Genomic DNA, 10,702 nt, shown 5'->3' on the forward strand with positions numbered 1-10,702 from the left:
ATATTTAATTTTATTTGTATTTTCCTTAGTATTAAATATCCCCTTATCAATAATTAACCTACCTCCGCTAACTGTCTACTTTATAACTACGGAAAATAGTTAAAATCAAAATTCAGTTCGTTTTCAATTTTCACATTCAGTTTCTTCCTTCCTTTTGTGCTTTTTGCCATTTCCTAATAGCTTGAATAAGTTTTTAACTCATTCATCCGATGTGGAGTTAATACATCGTATGCGGATTGGTCCTGACCAAACTAATCACAATATTCTTGCAGATATATTGCAAAATATATATTTTTGAGTTAGGGGAGAGATTTGAGATCCATCACCCTCTTTCTATTTTCCTGTTGACGTAGCTTCTCGTTTGTGCTTGTGCTCTGGTAAAAAAGTTCGGCTAGAACTTTTTCTGTTCTCCTGCCTGTATACGGCTTTCGATTTGCTCAATTTAGCGGATTTTCTTACGAAGTTTCTTCAATAGTTTAGTGGCATCCGTCAGAAGAGTCCTGGTGGTGGTGTTAGTGGTGCTGCTTGTGTTGGTTTGTACTTGTGGAACACTTGAGGATACAGTCTTGGTTCCCTTCGCTGTATCAATCTTTTTGGCTTTGACCTTTTTCTGTATTTCCTTTTTCGCTTCGGCTGCTACAATTGGGCACATTCCCGGTGGTACACCTGTCTGCCTCTTGGCCACAAATTGTTTGCCTTTACTCTCGTACAGTGGCACCTCTTCCTGGGGTACATAGCCATCCTTGACGCGACGTGCCTTCCGCCATGTGCCGTCCGGACGTTTTGTAGCTGTGATAAATTTTCCTTCGCTATTTTCTAAGTATATGCTCATTTTTGTTCAACAAATTCCAAGGTAAAGTATTCTAAAGTTTTTGACTTTGATACAAAAACAACAACGAAGCCTTTATTTACTTTTTTTTTATTCAACGTTTAATATATATTTGTTGAATCTACTCTTAAATTAGAGCCTAACAACAAGTTTGAGATATTTTTCTTAGTCTAGTACTTAAGATAAATCCTGGGGATATTGCAGGCGGCCCTAATCACTTGTTATTGGGTTGGTCTGTCATTTCTTTTAAGACGAGTTCTATTATTAGTTCGCGTAAGGCAATTGGCAAGAACATCCGGACGTTTTGTAGCTGGGATAAATTTTCCTTCGCTATTTTCTAAATATATGCTCATTTTTGTTCAACAAATTCCAAGGTGAAGTACTCTAAAGTTTTTGACTTTGATACAAAAACAACAACGAAGCCTTTATTTACTTTTTTTTTTTTCAACGTTTAATATATATTTGTTCAATCTACTCTTAAATTAGAGCCTAACAACAAGTTTGAGATATAGGAGGAGTTGTATAGGAGGACTTTATACTCCAGACATAGAGGGGACCGAGCATTGATGATCCAATGTAGGCTACTCGCTTTTAGTTTAAGCTGTGACTTTTTTGCTTCGATGTGCTTGCGCCAAGTTAGTCTTCTGTCTAGGTGGATGCCAATGTAAGTGACATCCACGGCTTGAGGAACTGGTACGTTGTTTAGCTTTAGAGCTGGACAGTTTCTTCTGGTAAGCGTAAATGTAACATGTTTGCATTTCTGCTCGTTGACCCGGATACGCCAGGTTGCTAGCCATTCCTCTACCACCTTGAGGTGTTCCTCTAATTTTGCAGAGGCTTGTATTGGGCATTTGGATCTGCTGAGGATTGCCGTGTCATCGGCAAAAGTGGACGTTGTAAGTCCTAAACTTGTTGGTAAGTCTGCAGTGTACAGTAGGTAGAGCAATGGGCCGAGTACACTGCCTTGCGGTACACCAGCTTTGATTTCAAAATCAGCCGAGACGGAGCCATTACATCTTACAGCGAATTTCCTATTGTAAAGGTAAGATTCCATGAGTTTGTGGGTGTTTTTGCCGGATTTTGAACATCAGACCCTCCATCCAAACTCTATCGAAAGCCTGGGCAACGTCGAGAAAGAAAGCAGCACAGTATTCTTTTAGTTCGAATGCTGTTCGTATTTCGAATGTTATGCGATTGACTTGTTCAATTGTACCATGTTTTTCGCGGAAGCCGAACTGGTGTGAAGGGATTGCGTTCTCCGATGCCAGAAATGAGTTTAGTCGGATCTGCAGGACCTTTTCAAGCTTCGAAAGACATGGCAGCAAACTAATTGGCCTATAGGATGATGGCTGGGTTTTGTCCTTTCCCACTTTAGGAATCATGATGATAGTGGACTTTTTCCATGTTCTTGGGAAGTAGCCAATTTTTATTATGGCGTTGAACAGTTTGCAGATATATTGTATGGCGATGATAGGGAGTTCTAGGATCATTTTCGGTGTGATTAGGTCATGGCCAGGGGCTTTTTTCGGTTTTATGTGGTTTTTAATAACTGCAGTGATCTCGTCCGATTGGAGTTCCGAGTACTCACTATCCGTTAATGTGTTCGAAGGGGGAAGTACAGATGAGCTTGATGTTGGATTTGGCTGGAAAACCATTTTAAGATGTGTGGCAAATACGGATGCCCTCTCTTCGTCACTGCGGGCCCATCCACCGGTTGGACTCCTTTCGGTGAAATTGTCTCTGTAGGGGCGCTTAAAGTTGGGTGGGCTTTCCACAGAGGATGTTTAGTGCTGGTTGGACTGAGCTTTTCTGTGTATTTCCTTTGAGCCCAGCTTGGAGAGCCTTGGAGAGGTTGCGATTAGCATGACTTTGGCGAAGTTTTGCTGCTGGTGAGCGAGTAATCTGCCATTCTCTTCTTAGACGTCGTTTTGCCGTTACTAATTGTTCTATCCGCCGGTTCGTAGGCCTGTCAACAGGTTTAGTGTAAGGAGAGGCATGTGGAGTAGATACTCTTGCAGCTCCCATCATCAACTCAAGTGCAGAGACGCACATATCAATGTCCTCTGCAGCATCCAGTTTCGGCGAACAGTCAATGTGGGCACTCATTTACATTTTAAATTTAAGCCAATTTGTTTTGTTGTTTGTGGGCCTATAAGGGCGATCAAGTACTTGAGGTCTTGTTAATAGTGTGAATAGCACTGGAGAGTGATCGGAAGTTAAATCTAGCAGTGTATCCGCAGTGATCCGATTACGTGGAATCCTCTTGGTTACTGCGAAATCAATCAAGTCAGGCACTTTCTGTGGATCTGTGGGCCAATAAGTAGGCCTACCCGGTGAGACGCAATCCATCTTGTTGAGAGGGTTGACTATTGTGTTGTACAACTGCTTGCCTTTAGGATTTACCAGGCGAGATCCCCAGTGCGTATGTTTGGCGTTATAGTCCCCTGCTGCAATAAAGCGATCTCCGAGTGTGTTAAAGAAATCGGTAAATTCCTTTTCAGAGATTGAGAAGCGTGGTGGGCAGTACAGGGCAACCAATGTAGTGTTGCCGCAGCTGGTTTGGACGGTTATAGCAGTTGCTTGTAGGTGCTGTGTCTCAAATCTGTTGAGAAACGAGTGTTTTATACGGTTTTTGATTAGGATACCAGTCCCGCGATTTCACTTGAGTCTAGGAATAGTTGCAGTTCATTTTTGTGCTTGGAGATGACGTTAGCATTCCAAAAACATAGACGTAGGGAAGCCATTATTTATTCTCGATAAGCTTCTGGTTAAGCAGGTTTTGATTCCGCATCAGTTCGTGCATACAGTTTTGCATGAACGTCGTAAAAGTGGTCATGTTTTGATTGAGTGAGATCAATAGGGCCTCTAAACCACTTGGAGTTTGCTGGCCAAGTTCTGGTGCGCTAGGTTGCGGATTCTGTAGATGGTGGAGAGACGGGGTCTCTTTCGCGGGCTCCGTCTGTCCAGTTCGGAGCACACTAGCGAAGGATACACTAGGACTGGTTGTAGCAGTCATGTTGGATGATCTAACAGCCTTGGCGAAGAAAACCTTCGGTGTGGTTTTGGAGGCGTTCAAGGTGATTTTTGGTCCAGCTGGGGGTTTGCACCCGTTTAGGTGTGATTTAAGATCCTTAAAGACAGGACATCCTCTGTAGTTGGCCGTGTGGTTCCCTCCACAGTTGCTGCATAGCCTTAGTGCGACGTTGTTTCTGTCCTTGGTGCAAATGCCATCTTCATGATGTTCGCCGCAGCCAACACACACTGACCTAAGATTGCAATTGTTAGAGGTGTGGTTGTATTCCTGGCAGTTTTTACACTGCGGTGGTTGGCGTCTCTTATGGGGCTCCTCTACGGTGATTCTTCTGTGCAATAGAAGCTGTAGGTGGTAGATCGGGTGCACTTCATTTGGCTTCGACCGCTTTGCATCAGGTTGGAGCTCGATTTTAAAGAGCGGCTGTGCGACTTTGTTCCTGTTGATGATGTTGACAACGGACTTGACCGCAAACCCTTTTTCGACCATCGCGTCTGCTATTTCTTGAGTAGGGACCGATGGCTCAATCCCCTTTAACACAACCTGGAGACCTTTACTGCTTTTTAGTTGGTAGGTATAGAAGTTTATGTTAGCATTACGGAGGTATTTTTCGATGATGCGGAAATTATCCTCAGTTTGGGTTTGACATTTAATTTCTTTAATGTTACCCCTATTGAGTGGGGTTACAACAAAGTTATTTGCCCCTACTGTTTCTACTAGCTTCGAAATCAGGGCGCTGCAGTTGGCTCCACGGATATATAAAGGGGGTGGTCTAGCCGATTTAACTTTATCTACAGCGCCGGCTTGATCGTCTTGCTGATCGGCAAGAATTTTAAAACGATTCCCGCTAAGGGGTGCTACTCGTTCATTTGGTTTGGTTATTTTCGGCGTATTGCCACTTTTTTTCTTTTGCGGGCTTAGCTTCCGCTTAGTTATTTTAATATATCTATCCATTCCAGTTTGGACAGAAGTCGTTGGGTTTACTATTGTAGCTGACTCTGGGCGACTTGTCGTTATTTACTTTAAAAAAATTGTTCTTATTTTCCTCCAATAGTTTAGAAAACAGCATTAGAGGGTTAAAAATTATTTTTATTAATTGCTTGATTCAAATAAATTTTTAAATTTTAGTTCGAGATATCTTGTTTTTCGATCGTAAACCTATTTTGGATATCTGGTTTTCCTGAACGTGAAAAAATGAAAAGTTACATGTTCCTTGTTAGGGTCAAATTTGACCGCACATAAAAATCCAATCGGATACGCTACGAAAGATACATGTCCTATGATAAATGTTCACATAAAAAGCTTTGATGTTTTATAACATGATAACATGTCTTCAAATAATTCGTTTTTTTGTGAGCAAAGAGGGGAAAGTTTATTAGCATACAGAACCGACCTTCAAGCAACTGAGTTATAGGAATCTATCAATTCAAATCGATAGGTAAATAGACACAAATAAGTTGAAAGCATCAGAGGAGAATTGCGCTTGCAAAAACACATGAAGGACGTCAATCTTGAAGATAATAAAAAAACGATCATAATCATGATACAAAAATAAAACAAGAAAGTGTTGACACTTTTGACCAAATGATTGGTATATTCTCCTGCAGACGTGCCGATCGACCTATTTTCATATAGGTTTGCTAGGCATATCCGATATTAGCGCATTTACCATTTATGTAGTAATATGTGGACGAGAGTATTTGGAAAACGTAGCATATTAGCTGGTCAAATCGCTTTTTCTTCGACGAGAAAAGAGGCCTCACGCAGAAAATGCTATTGCTCTCGTAAAGAATACTCCAAATCAACTGCCATCATTAAGCCAATAACGATCAGCAATGGAGTCTGTTATGACCAACACAAAAATAAGTGCTTGATGCGAATTATGTCCCTACAACGCAGACGGAAATAAGTAGTGGAACTTTTGCTGTTCTTGCCAGAGGGCTTGTTCTTCTAATCATCACAAACGCTACAATTTGTGCACTGATTGTGAAGGCAATAACTAAAACATAATAAAAACACAACTAAAAACTGAGTATATACCAATTTTTGTTAATTAAATTAAAAAGTATCATCAAGGAAGTAAGGTAAATTGAATATAAATTTGAATTGTTATACCCTTGCAAAAAGGGTATATTAATTTTGGTCAGAAGTCTGCAACGCATAGAAAGAAGCATCTCCGACCATATAAAGTATATATATTCTTGATCAGCACGACGAGACGAGTTCAAATAGCCATGTCCGTCCGTCTGGATCAACGCAAACTCCTCCTAGACCGTTAAAGCTACAGAGCTGAAATTTTGCATGTAGGCTTGTACATGGTAAGAAAAGAGTAACAAACAACTTGCAAGGGTATACAAACTTTGGCGCGGTCGAAATGAATTGACATGAAGCCTGATAAAAGCCAATGATACATTTTAATATATTGTCTTAGGAAAAAACAAAGTTAATTTATGGAATGTTATACATATTTGCCAGTAATGAATATTAAACCATAAACATGCAAAAGGAATATTTTTCTATCACGTCAACGGAAAATCAATGTTGTGCGCCTATCACTAGACATTGAGCTGAATTTCCGTTTAACATATTAATTTCACGATCACGGAATACTTTTAAATAGGGAAAATCCGATAAGAAGTGTTTTAACAACTGAGCATAAAGTATAAACAAATTTCAATTTTCGAAACTATGGTTCATTACAATAAGTATTTTTCAAAACAATTGTCGCCTTCTAGATTTTAGAATTTTACAATTATACATAACAAATCTTCTATATATATAAAATTGTAAGCCGCTTTTTTGTAATTTAATAAGTCCTTTAGGAATCAACCAATTTTGCCCATTTTTTTTTGTAAATGTTCGTTGTGGCCCAAAGAAGGGTTTTTTCCAAAAGAAAGTTAATTTTCAGTTTAACCAATTAACTAAAGGCGTTGTAAAATGAATGAATAAAACCAGTGTTATACAACACTATACGTTAGAGGTATACGTCAATTTTTTGCGTTCAATAAGAGAAGTGAGCTTAGAATTTAGAAAATTAAGTGAATTGTATATAAACCACATTCAAAATGCCAGACGAACACGAAACGCCACAGTTGTTAGAGAATTTCGTAGACGTAATGCGAACACGGTTGACAACAACATGGAATTGGCGGCTCATAATTATGATAGCAAAATTGATTATAGCATATATTCCAATATTGTACAAATGAATAAAGAATGTGTGCATTGCAGAGCACTGCAATTTATGAACGAAACGCCTGCCATGTGCTGTGCTTCTGGAAAAGTTAAATTGCCTGCATTAGAACCTCCACCAGACCCTTTGCACTCATTAATTTATGGCAATTCACAAGCGTCAAAGGAGTTTTTGAAAAATATTCAAAAGTACAATTCGTGCTTTCAAATGACATCTTTTGGGGCTACAAATATTATAAGAGATGGATTTATGCCGACCTTTAAGGTAATTACTTCTTAGTACTTACTATGCAATTTGATTTATGAGAAAAAAAATTCCAGATTCAAGGTCAGATATACCATAGGGCTGGGTCACTGTTGCCACTCCCAGATGCTGACCATCAGTTTTTCCAAATATATTTCATTGGGGAAATCTTGAGTGAGCTGCAAAGATTTTTCCATCAGCACAATTAATTGGTCAAATTATTCAAGAATGCACTGGATCAGATGCCCACCGATGACCATACAATCATAATATGTGCTGACAGAACATCACTCGGACAACATGCCAGGCGATTTAATGCACCAACAATCGATGAAGTTGCAATCGTAATAGTTGGAGAACAACTTCATCAAAGAGATATTGTTTTGCATCGTAGGAATGAGCAACTAAATCGTATTTCTGGGTTCCCCAATCAAGAAATATCAATGCACCAAAACTTTGCTAATCGAAGCAACAATTCTAACTGGCAAAGAAAGATGAGAAGTTGTATTAATACCAAGGATTCCATTGATATCAACTGACATGCCATTCGAATTGAAACGTCTTCAATTCCCAGTGCGTTTATCATTTGCAATGACGATAAATAAAGCGCAAGGACAAACCCTTCAAGTGTGTGGGGTAAATTTAGAAGAGCCGTGATTTTCTCACGGACAATTATACGTGGCATGTTCCAGGGTGGGAGCACCAAATAATTTGTTTATTTATACACCTGCAAACAACACAAAAAATATTGTATACTCAATAGTATTAAAATAAGTTAAGTGCGTAGCAAAAAATTTGAAAATTGCCAAAAAAAAAAATATTTAATGGATGAACTAAACATTTAATTCGCCAGCAAGTAAAAAAGGGGGCAGAGCAACGCTTGCCGGGCCAGCTAGTTGGAATATAAAATAAGTGATTATTTTGAATTTGAAGAAGGAAATTTGTTGTTTTTTCCTTCTCGCCTGTCATTGGGGATTGAGTTGAATTTCGACTTAACATATTATCACGGAATTTTTTGAAATAAGGAAAATAGAGAAGTTCTTTTGTTGAAGTTAAAAATTGAAATCAGCTTATATTAAGGAAACAAAATGATTCAGTTGTTACCCCAACAGAGGGAAGTAATTGAATGAGCAAACCCATGAGTTGTCCCTGTATTTAAAGGATTTTTGAGCGAATTTCGCCATGGCGACTTTATGAAAACAAACTCTAAGTACTATGCAACACTGACAATGATATCGATAAGTAAAACTTACTGTTCAACACGTTCAGTGTTGAAAAAGAGTAAAGAATAAAAATGAATATAAAAAGTCGTATGTAGGAGTATAAACCAAAGGCCGCAACAAAAAAAAAATATTTTATGCAAAAATAATGGACATAAAACTAAGAAATGGATCAAACAAGCAATATCAGGCCATGGCTACTTGATAAAACTAAACTCTTTAAGTATTATGCAACACTAAAATTGCTATCGATAAGTAAAAGGTAAATATTTACTTAAGCTACTCGGGCCCAAAACGCGCTTAAACTACATAAGTTTGGTATCAAACGAAAGAGAAAAATTCTACGAGCACGACCTCAGGTGCGCCTTGGCGATTTATTATGTAGTTTTTGTAAATAACAAAAGAAAAATTAAGCCTTTATGGGGACTATAGCTAAAAGTAGCTCTTTCCGGCTAAAAGAAGCTGTCAAATTTTGAGTTGCCAGATGCCAAATTTCGGATACTCGAATACGCGGGCTTTTTGAAACTTTTGTTCGCACTATTCTCAACTGACGAAAATATTGTTGAGTTTACATTATTTCTTGATTTTAGAGAACAAATATATTTCAGAATACAATATTTGGCTGCCAGAGCAGCAGATAAAAAATATACCTTTATCTGATTTTTTCACTTTTCAACACTGAAGTCTAGAGTAGCTTAAGTAAACATTTACCAAGAAAAAAACAACAATTACAACAAACAAAAGTCAGCCTAAATATGCATGATTTTTATTCATAAAAATAAAATATAGTTATTTATTAATAGATTAAGTAAACTCTGCCTTTTGTCAACACTTTTGTCAACTCTTTTGTCTTTTGCTTAACACTAGACGTCTTGAAAAAAAAGTGTTTTAATAGCTATCGATACAATGCCAGTGTGGCATAATAAAAAAAGTAATTATTTTCATCAAGTAGTCGTGGTGAAATTAGCTAGAAAACTCTATAAATATAGGAGGAGCTCATGGATTTTCTCATTCAGTAACTTCCCTCTGCTGGGGTAGCAACTGAATTAGGTTTCCTTATTTTAATCAAGTTTTTTTTTCCACATTTAAGCATCTCGTAATGCTAACTTTCATCACGAGTTCAATGAGCTTCGCATACTCAGCCACCTTGTATCTGCCGTTTTCCTTTTTCAAATACATAAGTTCAAATCCCCTAATTAATTCAAAACGTATGGAAAACGTTTATGTGATTAATTTGTTTTTGCCTTTTCGTAGAAACGTAGAAACCAAAAATGCGTTGGTACAGTTGGTAAACTATTATTAGTAAATAGCCACTTATTCGTATATTCCTTATTCAAAAACACCTCCTTATTATATATTTAATTTTATTTGTATTTTCCTTAGTATTAAATATCCCCTTATCAATAATTAACCTACCTCCGCTAACTGTCTACTTTATAACTACGGAAAATAGTTAAAATCAAAATTCAGTTCGTTTTCAATTTTCACATTCAGTTTCTTCCTTCCTTTTGTGCTTTTTGCCATTTCCTAATAGCTTGAATAAGTTTTTAACTCATTCATCCGATGTGGAGTTAATACATCGTATGCGGATTGGTCCTGACCAAACTAATCACAATATTCTTGCAGATATATTGCAAAATATATATTTTTGAGTTAGGGGAGAGATTTGAGATCCATCACCCTCTTTCTATTTTCCTGTTGACGTAGCTTCTCGTTTGTGCTTGTGCTCTGGTAAAAAAGTTCGGCTAGAACTTTTTCTGTTCTCCTGCCTGTATACGGCTTTCGATTTGCTCAATTTAGCGGATTTTCTTACGAAGTTTCTTCAATAGTTTAGTGGCATCCGTCAGAAGAGTCCTGGTGGTGGTGTTAGTGGTGCTGCTTGTGTTGGTTTGTACTTGTGGAACACTTGAGGATACAGTCTTGGTTCCCTTCGCTGTATCAATCTTTTTGGCTTTGACCTTTTTCTGTATTTCCTTTTTCGCTTCGGCTGCTACAATTGGGCACATTCCCGGTGGTACACCTGTCTGCCTCTTGGCCACAAATTGTTTGCCTTTACTCTCGTACAGTGGCACCTCTTCCTGGGGTACATAGCCATCCTTGACGCGACGTGCCTTCCGCCATGTGCCGTCCGGACGTTTTGTAGCTGTGATAAATTTTCCTTCGCTATTTTCTAAGTATATGCTCAT

At 38.3% G+C, this 10,702-nt stretch overlaps 2 protein-coding genes across 2 annotated transcripts; both read right to left on the reverse strand.

The window, feature by feature from the left end:
* Nucleotides 1–391: 391 nt before the first annotated feature.
* LOC6645581 (partner of Y14 and mago) lies at nucleotides 392–832 on the reverse strand. Its single transcript, XM_002067912.2, is given in 1 exon segment — nucleotides 392–832. A coding segment is annotated over 1 exon segment (441 nt).
* A 9,480-nt stretch (nucleotides 833–10,312) lies between these two features.
* Nucleotides 10,313–10,702, reverse strand: LOC6637704 (partner of Y14 and mago-like). Its single transcript, XM_023179852.2, has one exon. It carries the CDS (start codon nucleotides 10,700–10,702, stop codon nucleotides 10,313–10,315), a length of 390 nt encoding a protein of 129 aa, XP_023035620.2.

The sequence above is a fragment of the Drosophila willistoni genome (assembly GCF_018902025.1).
Source record: "Drosophila willistoni isolate 14030-0811.24 chromosome XR unlocalized genomic scaffold, UCI_dwil_1.1 Seg143, whole genome shotgun sequence".
Lineage (NCBI taxonomy): Eukaryota > Metazoa > Arthropoda > Insecta > Diptera > Drosophilidae > Drosophila > Drosophila willistoni.

Coding starts and splice junctions, on each gene's coding strand:
- LOC6637704 (XM_023179852.2), bottom strand. CDS start 10,702: ATGAGCATATACTTAGAAAATAGCGAAGGAAAATTTATCACAGCTACA.